At 34.1% G+C, this 21079-nt stretch overlaps 1 protein-coding gene and 1 long non-coding RNA gene across 7 annotated transcripts; both read right to left on the reverse strand.

Moving 5' to 3' along the window:
• Positions 1–275: 275 nt before the first annotated feature.
• Positions 276–9172, reverse strand: LOC112737966 (uncharacterized). 6 transcript variants are annotated; one of them, XR_011869554.1, is made up of 6 exons: positions 8978–9172; positions 8226–8333; positions 7818–7904; positions 1243–1299; positions 889–1132; positions 276–701 (listed from the first exon to the last, which is right to left on the reverse strand). It is a non-coding gene; the product is annotated as an uncharacterized lncRNA (long non-coding RNA). The 6 variants fall into 6 exon arrangements; XR_011869553.1 differs by having other exon boundaries at positions 8226–9172; XR_003169175.2 differs by lacking the exons at positions 7818–7904; positions 8226–8333; positions 8978–9172 and adding exons at positions 1900–1947; positions 2094–2963.
• An 892-nt stretch (positions 9173–10064) lies between these two features.
• Positions 10065–13106, reverse strand: LOC112735861 (expansin-A12-like). The gene is made up of 3 exons (XM_025785321.3): positions 12657–13106; positions 11250–11559; positions 10065–10692 (listed from the first exon to the last, which is right to left on the reverse strand). The coding sequence occupies exons 1-3, from the start codon at positions 12871–12873 to the stop codon at positions 10377–10379; spliced, it is 843 nt and encodes a 280-aa protein (XP_025641106.1). The 5' UTR covers positions 12874–13106; the 3' UTR covers positions 10065–10376.
• Between the last annotated feature and the right edge of the window lie 7973 nt (positions 13107–21079).

Below are 21079 nucleotides of genomic sequence, written 5' to 3' on the forward strand. Positions count from 1 at the left end.
AATTAACTATTTTGTGAGGTTTTCAAACCTCCACAAACCTTGTAGTTATTTATTTTTAATTTCAAATCATTCATTAATCTCAATTTAAAATCCTAAACATTCATTAATCTCATCTCATTTACATATTCTCAAATTAAAAATTCATTTTTTAATATTAAAATTTAAAAACTAAATCTTTTATAACACAAATCTTTTAAAAACTAAATTTTTGATAAGTGCAATACAGCATGCTACAGACAAACATTCTAAGAATAGAAGGAATAAAATAAAAGATATACAAAGGAAATGTCTTCTTTCATGAATCAACTTGTATCTTTTACAAGCTGCAACATCAAATTATCCATTCGAGATGCACAAAATTCAAGAAGTATAAATATAGTTTTAATTCAACAGAATAAGTAAACATATAAACTCTGAATAAAAGTAAACAATAAAGCTAATTTTAGAAAAAAACAAAAGATGCTATACTTTACAAAGAGCTCTGTATTCCTTCTCAAGGTACTTGATACATGACTTCAAGCAGTATAAATAGCAAGCCCTTACACAGTTCTTTGTCTCTTTATTATAGTGTCCTCTGACAAGTTCATCTCCTCCAATGCCGACGTTACTACCTCTACAATTGGCCACAATATTCCATCCATAATCTTGTAAGGGCCAACCTCAGAAAGAAAGTCCAAGCAGGGTTTGAGCCTCACAATACCCTGAAAGAAATAGTTCAGTGACATCAAAAGGACCAGTTTGAACATAGATGAGCTTCATATCTACCAGTCCACCTATGCCTAAATAATTTAACAAAGATTTATTAATAAGAAAGCAATTCTATATGCAAATCATTGAACCTATTATTGTTCAAACACTAATCTTTCTATCAGCAACAAAAGCACTAACCTTGTAACACCTCTATATTGAGATGTTCTCTAGCCAAAGGTATCAATGGATTTTCTATGAGTAATTTGCTTCTGGTTCTGCTCCACCATTTCGTCATGCACCCTCTTCTTTGTGGTGCTCATGACAGCATGTGATGCTTGTTGTGAGGATGTGACACAACTTGATTGGGAGCTTGGACTCATGGACAACCTCAGTGATCGTAAAGGGTGTTAAAGCAAAAGCTGGACATTATGCCCAAACAGACCTGAGAATTGAAAAAGAGAGATTATCTTTACAAGAGAAAAGATTAAAATGAAACTAAGATAAGAAAGAGATCGATCAGGTAACTGAATAGGAGAAAAGAGATAGTGTTACCTCATATATCTATGTATAGACATAGTTCTGATGGTCTGCAGTGGCACTATTTCCTTTCTATACACACAGAAAACCACACAAAAAACCACACAGAAGAGTTTGTGGTTAATTAATGAATTAATATATATATAATAAAATTTAAATTCTTTTAATATTTATTTAACTGAACCAGTAAATTAAAATTATTTGACTAGCCTAAATTGATTACAATCAAATAAGACTAATTGATATATTTAACTAAAACGATGCAATTAAAATATGATTTGATAAAGGTTTCAAAATGCATGAAACGTAATAGTAATTATATCTTGTTTTTATTTTATCAATTTCCTTATTTTATCAATTTTCTTATTACGACACTAGCTAGGAATGCAAATAAGTAGTTTATTAGTCTTATCCCAACAAGAATGTGAAGCACAGACCATAATGGTTCTAAAATAACCTTATGGAAAATATTGGAATGTATGATCGGAGAGAGAGTTTTATGTTAGTACTTATTGGCACTTATTATGGATAAGTAAGAAAAGGGAATTATTTGATTCAAGCTACACTAGACCTCCTTATCAGCAATCACTAATTCTCAATCACGTCCACAACATTAGAAACACTTCATAAAAGGAACATGAGCATAGTTTTTAAGGGCAAGACAGAGTAAACCTCCTCTTATTGGCAGAGTTATCAGGAACTGGAATGAAAACTGGATCACTGAATTCAAACAAGAAAAAAAAAGGTTGAGATATGTGACGCTATGCTAACCATAGCCACCAATCAGCAGAACAAAATTTCAATCCAATCATTAATAGGATAATGGAATTCAAAAACAAAATTTGCAAGCTAAAATGAAGACATACCTTGCAATGTTCAACACAAGTTGATGCAAGATGAAATTAAAATGCAAGTAAAAAAGACTTGTTTATTTTTTGTGATGCTATGCTAACTGTGATCATCAATGATACAAGGTGCAAAAGAAGGCAACAAATAGAAAATGACGGATTAATAATTGTAATGACAATATTAAATATGAATGGATTTTTTCTATATAATATGTAATGCATTGCAAGCAACATACAAAAACAAAATAAATTAAAAGAAAAGAATGAAGATGAGGAAATTTCGAAGAGGACAAAATGGTCAAAGAGCGTGCCCTTTCCTGGAAGCCTTCACAGTCCACACCCACCAACTGTACAAAAACCAAAGCCACTTTCCTGGAAGTACCCTTAATCCCTTTTTCCCCTTCTTCCAAGTCACACACACACATTTCTTAATTACTATTATAATATTATTCCAACCTGCATGCACCTTCAAATCACATATACACATACCAATCTCTATCTCTCTTTCCGTATATAAACCCCCTAATAAACACTATCTTTGCCCATTGCACTTCCTAATCCCAAAACCACTCTCGCTCTACACAATCACTCATAACTGAATAGTAGTTTCAGTGGAGTCGATATAATGGAAGCATTGAATAATAGAAGATTATTGCAGTCACATTCAGTCAATATTATAATAGAGATTACTGCTGTTATAGTATTATATGAATTTAATTTTTTTTCCTTTCTTATAATGCTCAAAATCCTGCCCTGCATCTAATTTCTTCCATAATTACCAACTAATTTAAATAATAAAAGATTCTCATTGCAATCTTTGTTACTCACAAAACTATATACTATATCATATGATTTTTCTGACCTCTATACACTGTGGTCCATGTTCCAAGTTTCCTCCGCTAGCCTCTGTAACACCCTAATATTCAAATCCTTATGCTCGAGTCATAAGTCAATGATATTACGGTGGTACGACTCTCAGGTGGATTTTTAATAAATAAATATAGGTAATTTCGAAAGGAGTATTAATCGAGAAGCCTGAAAAGAGTAGAAATAAAATCGCGAAGATGTATCTCTCACGTTTCGACAACAAAAGATAAACCGTGAAGCCGAAAATGATATACGGACAAGGCGTAGAGGAGATTAAGAGATAGATAACAGATAGATATATATAACATAAGTAAATAGCCACTAGTTGCGACCCGCGAAGTTTAGGTCGGCTAGGGTACAGTATGAAAGTAGTTGACAACAGTATATCCTAATCTCTCCCGAAGGAAACATGAGAGCCTCTATAGGCAAATTCAAAGAGTTCAATACATAATATAAACTTTCCAAAACAAAGGTGGAGAGATTCTAATCAAAACACAAAGTAGAGGAAATAAAGATCTTCGCCGTCTCTCAGACGACCCACAACTCACTTCTGAGCACCTGGACCTGTATTTGAAAAACAAGAGATATATACGGAATGAGAACCCCGGGCCCATGGGTTCCCAGTACGGTAAAAGTGCCAAATAAATTCAATGTACTGCAACAAAAACTCACTAAGCATCCTAAACTTCTTCACCAATTATTCATCCTAGGTTCTCGCTAATCCATGAATAGGCAACTGTCATAAGGGAGTGCTAAATTCAATTCATGTTTCACATGTTTCCCAACTCGCTGACTCTTCCATGAATCAGACTCAGAATCATAAGCAAAACCATCACCAGTTGTTCTGCCTCAACAGTTCTATATCAATACATCATCATGCAATCGCATCATCAATTCATCCCATCAAGAACAGCCCTCACACCCACCGATACCAACATGAGGGGCCTCTCAGTTGTACAAACACAAGCAACACAGGCAAGTAATACACAAACATGATACAAGTAGAACAAGTAGCATATAGTCAGGTAACATGGCATATATGATGTAGAAATCCAAGACAAATGGCAAACCCAAACAATTCAGACATATGCAAATGATGAATGCCTGCCCTATGGCTGATGATATCATCTGTCGGTTATATAGCCAACCCGACATGTCCTGGTAGCTAACCATTGGACAGAAACACCCCTTGCGGAGCAAGTAGGTTTGAGCTACAACCCCCTTGCTACTGCCCGCTCAACCCAGAGCCAGTGAAATAATCACTACTGCGGCTACTACCCAGGCGGGTGTCTAAAAGCTCAACCTGGAGCGAGTGGATTCACCACTACTACCGCTACTACCCAGGCGTCGCAATCTCTGACCTGGAGCAAGTGGGACGAACCACAACCCTTGCTACTACCCAGGTATCTCAAGCATTGGCCCGGAGCAAGTGGGACGAACCACAACCCTTGCTACTGCCCAGGCATCTCAAACATATATTCATTCAATCTCAATTCATATTATCAACATTCATTGTTACCAAATCTCAAACATTAACTTGGAGCAAGTGGGACGAACCACGACCCTTACTACTACCCAAGTATCACAAATAAACATTTATTCATAATCACCTTCATTATTATCAATCCTCAGACAATGACCCGGAGCAAGCGGGACCAACCACGACCCTTGCTACTACCCAGGTATCACAAATACACATTTATTCAAAACCCCACGATTAAACTCGTTTATCATAATCCTCCTTTCCCGTCTCATACCCGGAGCAAGCGGACAACGCCACTGCCTACTACCCGAGGTCGCACATCACATTTCAATATTTTTTCATTATTATCCATTTAACATATTCATTCATTAATCATATATGCATTTATACTCAGCCATAAACAATAATGGCATTGCCGTAACCCGGCAATAACTCAGCCATCCGGCTCATGGTCCAATCAAGAACCGGCCATTTATCAATAAATATAGCCCTCCGGCTTATTGCATACACAGTACTTCCACCGTCATCCCCCATATCTCATAATCATCTTTGATCATCATTGATAATAACTTTTTCCCTTGCTTCACTCGCAAGTTACCACATCCCCTAACTCCTTTCTCATTGCTAGGCATATCATAATGATTTAATACATAAGAGGTGAGATCGGAGGCTTAGAAGTATGAGATTTGGCTTTTAAAACTCAAAAATTAACTTTGGCATGAAGACAGGGACACGCGTACGCGTACTCCACGTGCACGCGTGGATGGCCAAAAAAACTCATCGACGCGCAAGCGTCATATGCGCGGACGCGCGGGTTGAAAAATAGCCAAACGACACGCAAGCGTCAGCCACGCGTACGCGTGGGTGCTCTTGCGCCCCAGACACAAAACTGGCACAGCTCTGGCACAACTCTCGGGAAAATAGCTGGGAATTTGGTGCAGCGCATCGATGCGCCCACGCACACCACGCGCACGCGTGGATAGTGCCTTCTTGAAGAACGACGCGTACGCGCCAAGTGCGCCTACGCGTGGAGGGTCATTCTGCTAAAAATTTTCTAAGTTAAAAGCTGCAGAATTTACAGATTCAACCCCCAATCTTCCGACGGACATAACTTTCTCATTTTAAATCATTTTTCACCCGTTCTTCGAACGGCATGGACATCCCGGATCCAATTTCATTTCTAAACAGATTTGGCACAAAACAGAGATCCGTAGTCCAAGTTATATCCCGTCAAAGTATGCCCAAAAACCATGTTTTCATACAAAACCACTAGGTGCCATTTTCAAAACAAGCCATTTTCAACTCTTTTCAAAATCAACCAAAATATGCCAATTTCAACCCTTTTTGAAATCAATCAAAATGTACCAAAATCCACATCAAGCCATCCTCAACTCACACATTGACACTTTACCAAAAATTCCCAAAACCACATCCAACCATTTTAACACTTCTCAATCAAATGGCTAAAGGACAAACACAATATCATGTCATACATCCTTCCTCATCCCAATTTTCAATAATACCATTTTCAATCAACCATCATTATACGTAATCAATATCATACTCACTATCACGTGATTTCACCCACAAATCAACCTTAATCATTCCCCAAGCATATATCACAACATACATATCTCTAATGCATCATCATACCATCAAGGCATCAATAATTGTAATCACATATATGACCACATAATATATCTCAACCGAACCAAACATACCTCGTCTACATAATTTCACCCAAAATTACCAAATTCCACACTTCAACTTCTCAAACCTTATTATTCAATAACCAACCTAATCATTCATATATTCATTATCTGAAATTCATCCAATCACTTGTGCCATCATACAATGCACACATCAACTTACCTTTCTTACCTCTTTCCGGCCTCCGGCCCAAAATTCACGGCCTCCGGCCCAATTTTCACAATTTAAATGCATAAACCATAAATCAATACTCATTACCTAGTACATCAAATTCTCAATACACCAAGCATACAAGGTCACACAATTCTCAACCCAATCATTAATTCACATTACATATCAACTATGCATATTAGCACCAACCATTTACACAATCCAAACTTAATCCTAGGAGCATCTAGCCTAGGAATTCTCATCACAATACACGGTACTTAAATGAAACTTAAACCGTACCTCTTGTAGCCAAACCAATTGAGCCTCTTCTTTGGAATTCTTCACCAACATTAGCTCCAAGCCTTACCAAAGCTCCTCAAGCAATACCAACCTCCCAATTGTGCACCAACATCACCAAATACACTAACATAACCAATATCACATACATACATCAACCTAGGGCTCATAAAAATGACAAATCACAAGGGTTTGAGCACTTCTTACCTCAGCCCATATGAAGTAGGGATAGAACCCACTTAGAATCCATGTTGGAGTATCCCTAAACACCCAAAATCACAAGATTTCAACACTAACTATCCAAAAACGTGTAACAGTGGGAAATTTCGAAAACTGGGCAGAGATGAATGGAATGCTCACCACCAAACTTAAATAGAATTGTAGAGGATGAGAAGAGCGACGCGTGGCCGCAAACGGCTCGTCAATCAGAGCTCCGTAGCTCAAGTTATGGTGGTTTGAAGATCAAAGAGAGTTAGGTTTTCTCTCTTCTCTTCTCTCTTCTCAAATCAGCGCCCCAACCCTTCTTTTTAGGGTAAAATGAGCTGAAATGCTCACAACTAATGTTTATATATGTTGGGTCTTGGACCCACTTAGGCCCGGTTCACTTATTTTTGCCCATTGGCCCAATTTTGGGCCAAAACCTTTAAGATTAGCGCTCTAAATCGCACTTTAAATATTTCTACCTTTCCTAATTATAATTCCTCATTTCTTAATCTTATTTACCCATAATCAATTTCCTCAGCTGTAGTACCAGACAGATCTCAGCCGGTACTGCCGGTCAAAATTCTACTGCGCGCTTTTACGCAGAAAACTATATTTTCTGACTCGGAAAAATTCACTGAATCCAAATATCATATTTAAATTATCAAATTCCAATTGCCAAATCTTTCAACCATATTCGCTCCTATTTAAATTATTATTTAATTAATTTCGGTTAGACCGGGTATTACAGCCTCAAGCTCAGGGCTCAGAGCAACACTTATCACTTAATTATAACAAATAACAAATCTTGAAAGATAGGCAGTTAAAGAGAGATAGATCTAAGTTTAAGGTAAGACGAAAGACAGTTAAAGAAAAACACTATATAAATAAACAGATGAGGACTTAATTACTCATGCATTCTAAGACCAACAAAACCCTCACAAGAAAATCTCATATATAAATTCCTGGATGAAAGAATAAAAATAAACCTACAATATAATTGAAAATAAACTGTTAGTTTTAACTTTCAATACCTGTTTCAGGTTAATCAAGAAGTTCCAGGTTAGATAAGCTTGGACAATTGCACGAGCACTCAGAAATAGTAGCTGATAACCATTTTCCTAACATAAATTCAGTATCCAGCATTAGATTTGAGATTCAATTCAATGAAACAATAGGTAGATAATAACGTCAACCATGCTGGGGTGCATTTACATTTGATAGAAGAAAAAGTTAAGTTGACAACCATTACTATGTAACAAGCTTGCTGAAGAATGCAAGGTGAAACATGGAAACAAAAGAAACGAAAAAAACGTAGAGCATGCAATTGGATTATGGACCATGGACAATTGGTATCAGTTTTGTTAGACACAAAAAAAGCCACCATCTCAAGATGTAAATTAAATGTAGATATTTTTATCATGTCAAATTTAGTAATTTACCTCCAATTGAGATTTTCGAAAAATAATGATAACATGGAAGAAAATATAGCTGGAGAGTGAGAGTGAGATGAGATGCAGAGTAAACTGATAAACTCTATCAACTCAAACCTGCAAAAGCATCAAACAAAGGGAAAAAATATTCATATAATAATCTTTTTTTTCCTCATTCATTTTCACCTTTTCGGCTGCGCACTCTGAGTCACATTCAATCCGAAAACAAAATTTCACAGAAAAACAAAAACAAAATAATCGAAACTTGAAACCCCCCAAAACAATGCTCTGCTCGTTCTTCTTCTCTGAAATTAGAACACAAGTTTGACACACACACACACACACATTTTTCCAACCATGGCTGTAGTCTATTTAGCCAATAAACAATTACAGCAGAAGTAGATAAAGACCGCTTCGGATCTCACCATACACATATATTCAATCCAAGCAACTTTTGAATCCCTAAAACCATCCATTGTTAGCTACATGATGACATTAATATGGCAAAAAACCAAAATGCGCATAACATGGTTAACCCGTTTGTCCACTAAAGGAAACGTCACAAAACAAAAACCAAACATGACCAAAAATAAATAAATAAAAAAAGAAGAAGAAACAGCAATACGGAAATAGCTGAGAAAAAAGAAAGAACACATTTAGGAAAATCCAGAAGCAGAGCGAATGGAATTCGCAAGGATCTGATATGTGAGGAGTTTACTTAGCAACCATTCTGGCGATGAAATCCTCGTAACGGATCTTACCATCGGGGCCAACATCAACCTCCCTGATCCAGAAGTTCTCGATCTAGAAGCTCTCTACCGCAACGGACACGGCAATGGTGACAGTGCCGGCGGAGGAAACGGCAGCGAGAACGGCGGCAAGAATGGCGTATGTAGAAAACTTAGGGTTTCATTCTCTCTCAGCGAACTCGGTGCCTGACAGTTTGGGAAAAAAAGAGAAAATGATGTTTTATTCCAAAACTTTGAATTTTAATTAATTATGAGTGGAGGTTTTTTAAAATGCCATAAATAAAATATATTGTGGAGGTTTTTAAAACTTCTACCAAAATACTCCCTCAAATCAATATTAATCTTGTAGTGTTTTCTGAGTTTTATTGTTGAATAGATTGAAAGGTTGTTGTTGAAATTTGCTGTAACTCTGAATTTTTTTTGTTGCTGATGGATTGAAATTTTTAAGTGTAAGTTTGTGATTCTAAACTTTTATTGCAATGACCAATTTTTAGTTTTCTGCCTAACTTCTTCTTTTATTGAAGTTCCTCCCAGATAGTAGCCAGTCGATACTCAGAGAGCATAGATAAGATCTCTAACCAGCTTTGAGTGTTGGATTACCTTTTTATGGACATTGTCTAACTTGGAATGAACTTTGGACATAGATCATTGATTTAAACCAACATCTTATTATGTACTAAAGCATTCTTTGAGTTAAAGGATGAATTTTCTTGCTGATTATTTTGTTATAATTTAGAACTTAGTTAAAAAAATTTTATTTTATAGAATTTTAACAATTAAGAAATTATTGAATTTGTATATTTAAAATTGTATATTGAATTTTTAATAATTATATTATATATTTAATGAAACCGGTTCAATTTCAGTTGGACCCTCGTTAAACTGTTAAACCATTAAACCTGTCACCTGACCGGTTCAATAACCGGTCCGGTTCTCGCAACATTGATCATAATTGATACATTCTTTAGAATCTACCGAAGAGCTTATAATGGATTATCCATTAGAATGTTGGATGCATCAACAAATTCTAAATGCCTACTTTTTTATTGGACTATTCACTCTTTGTTGCTTCTAGTGTAACAGTTCTTGTCTCTCTAAACTAATATTTCGTTATTCCATATATGTAAATGAAATAATAAAAGTTTAACATACACATCATATCACATTAGGAGCATTACAAAATATAAAATTGGAACATATAGATGGTTTTCTCCATTATTGAATAAATAATCCGAAATAATACATACATTTTTGCAAGCAAATTTTGAAAGAATAAGTAAAGAACGCAAATTATATTATAAATTATAAATATTATTATAAATATAATTAAGGTCCACTCCAGCCTTTTAAAAACGGCATGGTTGTGGACATGTGAATTCGATGGCTCTCTCTTTCCAGCTAATGATAAGATTCAGGAGAACTGGTTTCTTGATGAAAACGTCTGTCCAAACCTCCAACTAGAAGGAACAACATTGAGAAACTGCAGTGTATTCCCATCTGCCAATGTTAGCTTGAATGAGAGCCTCTGGTTCCGGAGATCCACACTGCTTTGCCAGTTGGCTCCCCAGTTGCGGTGCATAGGCAGCCAAGACGAGCGGCCTCTCGATCCTTTGATCGAGACGGCCTTCACGTCCCCGCTGCCTCCCACGTTGGATATCATCACCATGTTGAAATTGGATTGCCCCCTCAACGTGAATCTCACTCCACCTCTTCTTTTGCATGGCACCCTATTTTCATGTGATGTACGGACATGCATGAAATAGAGATTAACTATATAGTTCGTAGACATTAGGGCACTAATTAAGATCGTATTAGCTTAGTATTGCTCTAGATATATTGTTATCAATGAAAAAGTCCCTTTTCGAAAGTAAAATAAAATATAGTAAACGGAATTTATGAAATTTATTTAAATGTACATACTTTTTTATTTTTAGTTAGATTATTTAAGTTTATGGAATATTAATTTTATAATATAGTATTAGTACTTGACCAAAAAGTGTGAAATAACATATTAGATATATAATTTTTTATATATTTCTATCCAACCATTTAAATTTTTAGAATAAATTTTTAGATATAGATGTTGTTAGAGATTATTATATTAAAAAAATTAAATTAATAGCTAAATATGATAAAAAAAAATAATACATTATAATGGGAACAATTAAAATAATATGATAAAATAACAATTAATGTTTCAAGTAAATTTACAAATGTCATTATTAAGCCCTGCCTCGTCGACCCTTTATCATTTTCTTTATTATTTTAATTTAATTATTGTTACCTTGTATAGAGAACGGGAACAATGCCTTCACTGCCTTGTCTTGCAATGCGAAAGAAAGACGGAGCGGACATATCAAAGTGATGGTGAGGTGGATCACACCACCCTCCCTGGTTGTTCGGAGGGCAAAAATTGGTGGCAGTTACGGTCACACTTCGTCGCCGGAGGCACCATTTTGGGTCGACCCGGTAGTCGCAAATCACTTGGTAGCATGCTCCACAAGCCTCACCACCTCTGAAGAGCATGGTGCTCACTGCCGCAGTGTTCACACCAAACCCAGCATGAAAGGTGTTGTCATAACCACAAGCTCCCCCTTCAAATGCAATAAATAAGCTTCAATGCTAATTGAATTCAATAAAATATCATTAACAACAATATTGCTTCTCATGGTCAAATATAATAATAAAGAAGGAATAAAAGGCAGATATCTTTTGTTTTGGCCTTCAGTTTTGAAGTATCTTTAATATTTACATCCCTTGTTAACTGTCAACAATATTTTTCACTATACACTGAGCATACATCTTTTCTTTTTTGTTTTCTCCTCTTCATCTTTGGGTTATATTCTAGTGTAATTGGATTGATTTTTTCGGTTTAATTATATATGAAAACAACAAAAAGTTCGGTATGATAGATAAGTACTTGTTTTCTAATAATTAACTTTGTTACTTAATTAATTAAAAATCACCTACAACTTAAATTGAATAAGCATAAAATAATTAGATCTCACTTTTTTTTAATACAAAAGAGTATTTATTCTAAAAAAATTAAATTGTTAAATAAAAATATATAAATACACATATAAATAGATATATATCATATACACCACTCACGCAATATAAGGTCATTTTTTGTTTGTGTAAATTTTGTACATATATTTTTTTATTTGTATTATGTTAAAATTTTCATTTTACAAAGTTAATAAGAATCGAATTTTAAAATTTTATGATATAAAAATTATTTGTTTTAAAAGATTAAGTTATCGGATAATAATACGGTTATATTTAATATATATTTTTTATTTTCCAAAGTCATAATTACCGTAAAAGAAAAAAAGGTAAGGAAAGGCCTTGATATCTTATTTTGCTCACTTATCAGACTGCAAGAATAGGTTAGATCAACTCACAAGAATATCGTCTATACAAGGATCTTTCTATATTTGATGAGCGCTATGCCCGAAATATTTATCATGTATGTATATATAACGAGAAATATTATATAGTTATAAGAATTTATTATTTTCGATCGTTACCTTTAGTTATCAATTTAATAATTTAATAATGTATTTTAATTTTCATTTTTAAATATTAATAATTAACTAACTGCTAACAAAAAAATACATTTTAATGATCCTCTAGTATTTCATATATATAATTTGTGACACTATGTAGCGTGTGTTAAAAAGTAACATACCGAGGCTGATGGGACTTTGATTGGCCCCGTAGAAGGTTGCATGAGCTTTAAGCCAAGATTTAGCTTCAACAGGGACACTAACACTTACTCCGATAAGAACCATAAAGAGATTCCAAACGAAACATGATGAAATCATAATAAGAGGCGCCATTTTCATTCTCACTAGACAAACTGCTTTTCTTGCTGAATCGCTTTTTTTTTTGGCAACTACTCCCATGAAGATGCCAAAAACATCTTCTCATGATGATCCTTATTTAAAAAGTGTAACTTATTTATTTAGCAACACTTTAAATAAAGGTAACACTTTTACTTCAAATAAAATCAAGCCCTACAATTTATCATCCAATAGTCAAAATGATATATCTTCACATGATGATAATCATTAAATCTTCATTGGAGTAGGTACCTTTTTTTTTTACCACCTCAAAACAGAAGATACTAAGTATGGTGTATGTATATAATCCTTGGAGAAAGTGCCCCCGGTTTTATAAGATTTGAAAACGCGGTTGTCGGTGATTATATATAAAATTAATTGGATCTGATATTTAACTAAACTTTGATGGAATATCGAGGAATTATGATGAAGGAATTGAAAACGCGTTTTTCCTTTGTACATTCTGTGAAGTACGGAAGACATGTACGGCTGGCTGGACTGCTGAATTTCCGGACAAGATGATATGCAAGCACATGCAATGGCTTGCTGCCACCGCAAAGTTTTCAATACCCTCCTCTTCTAATTAAAATCAACGAACTCTGCCCTTGCTCTATGACAAATTTATAGAAGTGTTTGCTTCGGTACGATAATAAATTCATACGTATCAATACGATAAAAATGTGGACAAATTAAAACACGACGTGTGGATTATATTTTCCACGTCATTAATCAATTTTTTCTTTTTTAAATTTAAATCATTTTAATACTTTTTTCTTTTTACCAAAGATAGGAGATTCGAACCCGCAACCTCTTAATTGAGTATGGAGAGACTATGCCATTTGAGCTATTATTCATTGTCTAAATCATTTCAATACTTCTACTAAACTATCTTTATACTTTAATAAAAATAAAAAATATTTTTTATTTAATTTTATAAAAAGACTTAAATATTCTTTTTGTTATATTGGACAAAAACTATCCTTAGCCTAATCCTTTTAAAAATTAAACTATCTATTTTTTTCCTAACATAAAAAATACTGAACTAAATAAAAAAAATTCAGATTTGGGATAACCATACATATAATTTCAACTATGGGACCGTACATAGAAATTAACTTTCATCGGAAGACACACTCATTTTATGAGAGTTTAATCCATTGCACCTGTTAAGGGCTAACTTATAAACCAATAATCGATTCAGCCATAAAAAATTCCAAGTTTCACCTTTTATTTCTTTAAGATCAACTAAGTCACAGGTACAACACTCTGAACACATAAAGTAATTCAACAGCAACATCTATTAATCAAATGAATTACTATAATACTAAAGACACAATTAACATGTATGCGCGCGCATTATTTCTTATCCAGCCCAAATAAATTTAAACTAACTAAACTTGCCAATATACAGGACCAAGTAAATGATTTGCAGTTACAATACAACTAAAAGCAAGGATCATCTAGAAATCCATAGAGAAAAGAGAAGGCCAAATGAATTATAAAATGTATAAAAGCAAAAAATAAGATGCTTCTGTCACTGCTTCCAATTTTCACTTTAGAGCCTCTTAGGATAGAAAATGCATACTCAATGCCCATGGTTAGTAACTAGTTTTACTTAAGACCCCCATGGTTTAATACCTTCGAAAAAAATGAAAAGACAACCATAATTCGGGGGAAAAAACACTTTCTCTTGAATTTTAATTGATGCTGCCCAATTACAGTGCATGATTCTCAATATGAAAGATTTTTTCAGTGATGTTACCTTCTCATTGATATTCCTGGCAACTTCAATTGCCTTTGTGTAGTTCTTCGCCGAGGCAGGGACACTTCCACCGCGTGTGCATTGAGGCAAAGCAACAGGAGGCGCCGTCGGGTGGTTCGTCGGAGGAATGGATGTGTCTTCAACCTGGCTGCCGGTTACATGCAGCAGAAGCGGCGACGCTGTGACGTCTTCGGGGAGCCACTTGGTGCTGACCGGCGCGGCAGCGACGCTAACTTGGATTGACACCGACGATTGAGGAAGACTTCACAAAAGACAGGTTCGGCCGCGCTGAAAGGGGAAAATTGGGGGATGTGGCTGCACGGTTAAATTGTGGGTTAATTAGGTTTACAATAGTAACCGGGAGAAATTAGAATTAACCTAGAGTAATTAGGAATGTGACTTTTTGAATTAAATGGGTTCTGAGTCCAGTCCAATAAAAATTGACAAGAGTTGGTTGGATTCCTTTTGGTCATGTAGCGAAATTGTAAATTTATAGTAAAATAAAAATTCATATCCAGTTGTCATTATATGAAATTAATAATTAAATTTATTAGATAATAATTAATTAAATTTATTAAATTATCTAACAATTCTCAAATATTAACTTCACGTGCAGACAATGACATATGAGCTTTCACTTTATTATATGATAACTAGTTAATATAGCAATGTGATGTATAGTATTATATTATTATATTTGAATTTGTGAAAGAAAAAAGATAGAAAAATAATATTTATAAACAATAATTAAATTTTTATAATATATAAAATTTATATTTTTTAAATATAATAAACCTTTTAAAATATATAGCTTTTTTTTTTAAATATGTGTCACATAAAAAATAACAAGCTCACTTGATTAAGTATTAAAATTAGTGATTTTATTTTCAATTAATTAATAGAGTAATAATAATAAAAATCGTTCAGACTAACTTATGATCTAAATAAATTATGTTCAACACTTTTAAGGAGAGAAAAAAGAGATTTTAGATGTTAGATACGCTGATGACAAATTTATAAAACTCATATTTCAACTAAAATAAAATTATAGACCATAATTTTCTAAAAATATAGTTAATTTTAAGTTAAAAATATGTTATACGTCCTCGAAAACTTCGCGATAAATTATATTCATAGTGCATTCTTTTTTCAAAGTCATGACTTTTCAATATATTCTCAAAGAAAAAGTATATATATATATATAAATAATAGTTTGACTTTTGAATAAATTACATTTATAGTGCATTCTTTTTTTAAAGTCGTCATGACTTAAATATTCTCAAAGAAAAAGTACATTGATAATGAAGAACATATTACTATATATATATTCAGCAATAAGCCAATATGAGTCCAGTACAAATATTTGTTATTGAATATTCTTCTTAATATATATTATTATTTATTAAATAAAAAAAAACTGATAAAAATGTTTTACTTTATAAATAGACTAAATACTGAATAGACTAAGTAAAAATTTTAGTATATATATATATATAGACTTTTGAATGACATTCTTTCCTTCTTTGCATCTAGTATGAGCTTTATTTTTTTATTTTTTATCTTTTGTGTATATTTGCTAATTAAGTTCCTTTATTTCTGGTATATGTTGTTAATTAATCTTTTATATTTAATCTTAAGTTTTTACACAATAATTATTAATTATTATTTTTTTTAATAAAAGAGTTTAACACAACAAAGTAGAGCATATATAAGGTCAAAACAAACAAAAAAGAGAAAAGATAATAGATCTATCCTATTGTTATCTCTAACATTGTCATTAACAACAAAACGGATCTGCACCACTTCACTCTTTATAGTTCAAAAACAAACTATTAATAATTGCCCTAATACTTGATTCTTTGTTCTAGAATATCTATCCTTGCATTTCTTTCCAACTACATGTTCCAAATAACCACAAAAAATCCCATCAATCACTTTTTACGCTCCTACTTTCTATAAGACGCTCCTGACTAACTTTTAAAATGTTGCTTCAATGTGTTTAGAACAGATCACAGTTTAGCAGACTCGAACAACTAAGTACACCACATCTGGCAAGTAACAAGTGATGAATATATTCAACATCTTTTTTACACAAGACAAAGATATTATCCATTTGATCAATAATTCTAATTCTACTCAATTTCTCCGTTGTATTCACCTCTCAACCAAGATAAACCAAGCAAATAACTCAACTCTTGGCAGAATCTGACCTCTTCAAATAATTTTAGTAAAATTATAGCTTGTTATGTCCTTCAAAAGTATTTCTACCTGCAAGACCTACATAAAGGAGTTAGTAAAAAATCCACTTTCTTTATAAAACATCTACACAACTCCATCCTCTTTGTTTGTTGTCAGTTTAACTGGCCTTAACCTATCATGTAGCTGATTCAATAATTTCAACTCCCATTCGTATAGCTCTTGCCTCCATTGGAAGTTCCATCCTAAAACCCATAATCCTTTATGACAGAACTTCTTTAGTTTGAAATTGAGAAAAGCCTCAGAAAACTCTCTCTCAATGAACCACATTGCATTTGTTCACGAGTTACCTTGAACAATGGGGTCCACAACTAAGCAAGATGACGAGCTTCACGGCGTCCAGTCTGATGAAGTGAAGGAGGGTGGGGGTGACCTACAAAGATACTGTGACGCTCAAATCAGAATAGGCATAAGAGGTTAGGTTTTAGGATTTTGTGTGTGTCATACCTGGGGAGAGTCTGAAACTCCCTTTATATGAGTATTTTTCAGACTGAGAGATTTTCTAAATAAAAAAAGATACGATTCGTATTCGAATTTGAATGCTAGTGAGGAATTTGAGGTAATCCAGATGGTCTTGGTGGACTCTTGGGTTGAGGGGGCCAAATTGGGTTGAGGGTTGGATCGTTGTCGGGCTGCTAAGGCTAGAACCCGAGTTCGTAATAGCATTCAATTATCCTCCTAGAATTGAACTCTTCTTCCATCCCTTACCTCCATATTTTGTGCCCATTTCTGCTCACAGTTAACTAAGATTAAGCTAAACTTATCAAAGTTGATACTCAACCCACACATCATCTCAAAATACCATAAGAGTCTCTTATAGTTTCTAATAGTCTCCCCCTCCAAAGGGTAAAATAAAATAGTATCATTGACAAACTAAAGATGGAACAACTCTATATTATCCCACTCCTTCAGTAATAGAGACATACGTTCATTTCTAACTTTTTTTTGACCATTCTATGCAGAACATCAACAACAAGGACAAAATAAAATGGAGATAGAAGATCTCCTTGCCACAAACTCCTTTCTATCTTGAAAAGTTTAGATGGCAACCCATTTATCAAAACTGACATAAAAATTGTGTCAATATATTCCTTAATCCATCTCCTCTATCTGTGACTAAAACCTATCTTCTATAACACAATGTCCACAATGAAAAACCGAATTTTTCGTAGGACAATTTTTCGGGCTTTTTGCAAATAGAATTCGCAAAATTCAAGAATTGCGGTTCACTTCGTATTAACGAGGTGGGCTCATAGAAGAAAAGATTTTTTAATAAAATATTATTTTTTAAATAAGACAAAATAGAATTCCTTAATTATGATATTTAACTACCGAGTCTAAATTCATCTAGTAAAAAATTTTGATTGATATTTTTTTATTAGTTTAGCTTCACCAAAATATTTTGGAGTTGAGATAATAAATAATACTAGTATTTCTCATATTTGTATAATTATCTATTTTATCCGATACAGTACAAATAAGTGATCAAATAAATAACTTTTGGTAATTATCTTTTAAGAATCAATCTTAACCATAAAATTTATTTCTCATACACTCTTTTTTCTATCATAAAATATTCTCCACCACATATTAATTCACCATGTGATGAATTAATAAGTATGATAATGTCAATAGCATTGTATCACATAAACAGTAAAACTCTCACTCTTTTTCTCTCACAAATTGGTTCACTCCAACACTCTCTAATACATCACGTGTTCAAATTTTATGTCTTGATTATCAAGTAAGAGAAATGAGATAATATCAAACGAAAAAAAGGGAAAAAATTAATTTATCCAACCTTATCTCTCCTTCTCATTTTAATGTGGAAGACTACTTCTTTTATAAGTTAGTTTAACTTTTCATCACTAATAATACTAAGTTACCTAGTGAAAACACAAGAAAATAAAGAGAAAGGAAAAGAGGAAAAAGGTGGCTGAACCAAATAGAAAAAACTAAGCCAACTTTCATACAATCTCCTTCTCTATTCTCAAAAGCACATTACCACTTCTTAAGAACTAAGAAGTCAAAACTATTCCTCTCATCTTCTTTTTCATTGTTCCGCTTTAAAATCCTCAAGCAAGTCAACACTAGAAACTTTCAAAATAATAACTAGAGCATCCGAATCCAAGTCCAAAAGGGAGGTTGTTGTGATAATAAAGCCTAAAGAAGTAACCAAGAAGGATTAGCAAAGGAGGTAAGGGTTATGATAGTTAAAAAGCCTCTTCTTTGAATAAAATGCTTCTATTCAAGTTTTGATGATATTTTAGTGATGGTTGATGATTATAAGTGTGTATGATGATGCTTGTATGATGAATAAACTATTAAAGTATGTTAATGATGTTTAATATAAACTTTTTATGGTTATGTATAATGATGTATGATGGGTGAATGATATGTCACACTTGGGACTAAGTTACAATTTTGTAAAGAGAAGAATTCATAAGATGATGCTTATAGTGGCTAAGAGAACAAAAGAATAAAAGATTGTGAGAAAAGACCTTAAAAATACTTAAACGTATCATAAAAGTATGTGTGATGAAAATAGAATATATGTATTTTTTTTGTGACTTAAAAGAAAACAAACAATAACAAAGAAAGAAATAAAAATAAACAAGAAACTGCTTCAGAAAGGCAGTCCCATTGAATATTACTCTCAAACTCCCTCCAAGGCAATGGAAGTTCCACTTGAGGAGAAATGGTCCTCATTGCAGTCTTTATCATGATGTCTGTTACTGTGTTTGTATCTCTCAAGATCAATCGGAGATCAGCACGCCATTTCTATCACATGATATCTCGGATTTTTAACACCAAAGGATCAATAAAACCAGAGCAATCCTGTAAATTATTGACAATAGTAAAGGCCTCTACACAGTCTGTCTCACATATAATGTCTCTTTACCCTGAGTCCCATGCTAAAAGAAAGCATTTTCAAATAGCAAACAACCCTCCTTGCAAAATGCTACGACTCTCAATTGTTTCCAAACATCCTCGTTGCCACCTTCCCTTCCAATCTTTGCTAACACAAGCAAAACCAACCCGAGCACCATTGCCAGGATAGCTAGTATCACAATTAATCTTAAAGGTACCCACTGAAGGGAGAATCCAAGAGCCACTAATGATGGAGGGGATAGACAGTCGTTGCAACTCAAAAATATTCCGGAGCTCTTTTTCCAGGGACAAAGCCATACCAGTCACCTTGTCTGTGGTCCAATGCTCGTGAGGATGAAAGATCTCGTTATTCCTCGAACGCCAAATCTACCAGAGACCAGAAAAGAATCTAAAGGGGCGTTGTTTGCTATTATGTATGAACCAACTCATCAACTGGTTGACCAGAGATCTCTAAAGCTTCCCAAACTAGCTGGGCTTTTGGACAATTTCGAATATAATGTAAAATCGATTCCTGACCTGAGAAACATCGTGGACAGCTATCCGTGTGCGAAATGCCCCTCCTAAAATGAAATGCAACAGTAGGAAGAGCCTCTCGAAGACATAGTGATAAACCACTATTTTATGGTTTATATTGTGTTTAATTGTGTGGTTTTATCATGATCCTTACCCACTTATTCATTAATTTAGCATGCATTTATATTTCCTTCTTGAAATTATTACATGATTGAAAACTGCTTCCTAGGGACTTTTAATTATGCATTTTAATTCTCCTTTATTCCATTCGATGCTGTGATCTGTGTGTTAAGCGTTTCAGACTTTATGGGGCATGAATGAGTTGCAAATTGGAAAGGAAGCTAGAAAAAATGGAAGGAACACAAGAAATTGAGGAGATAACCAGCGAGAAGTGACGCGGTCGCATGGCTCACGCGACCGCGCGAAAGAGGAGAAATCGCAGTGACGCGGCAGCATGGCTCACACGACCGCGCGGATTGGAAAAGCACAAGCGACACGGAGGCGTGGACGACGCGAACGCGTGACAGGAAAAAGCGCGAATGACGCGTCCGCATGGATGACGCGATCGCGTGACATGCGCGATCTGCATAATCTGCAGAATTCGCTGGGGGCAATTTTGGACCCTATTTTGACCCAGTTTTCGACCCAGAACAGCAGACTAGAGCCAGAGAACATGCAGAAACCAGAAACAACATTCATTCTGCACAGTTTTAGTTTTAGATCTAGTTTACTCCTCCTCTAGGTTTTTCTCTCTACACATTCATAGTTCTTAGGATTTAATTTTCGATTGCTCTTTGCATTGGGACACTGAGAAGAGTTATTACCTCATCAAGACTTCGTCATTCT

Source organism: Arachis hypogaea, chromosome 13, assembly GCF_003086295.3.
Source record: "Arachis hypogaea cultivar Tifrunner chromosome 13, arahy.Tifrunner.gnm2.J5K5, whole genome shotgun sequence".
Taxonomy (NCBI): domain Eukaryota; kingdom Viridiplantae; phylum Streptophyta; class Magnoliopsida; order Fabales; family Fabaceae; genus Arachis; species Arachis hypogaea.

Coding starts and splice junctions, on each gene's coding strand:
- LOC112735861 (XM_025785321.3), bottom strand. CDS start 12,873: ATGGGAGTAGTTGCCAAAAAAAAAAGCGATTCAGCAAGAAAAGCAGTT. Junction 11,560..12,656: donor TCAAAGTCCCATCAGCCTCG/GTATGTTACTTT, acceptor TTGCATTTGAAG/GGGGAGCTTGTGGTTATGAC. Junction 10,693..11,249: donor GTTCCCGTTCTCTATACAAG/GTAACAATAATT, acceptor ACATGAAAATAG/GGTGCCATGCAAAAGAAGAG.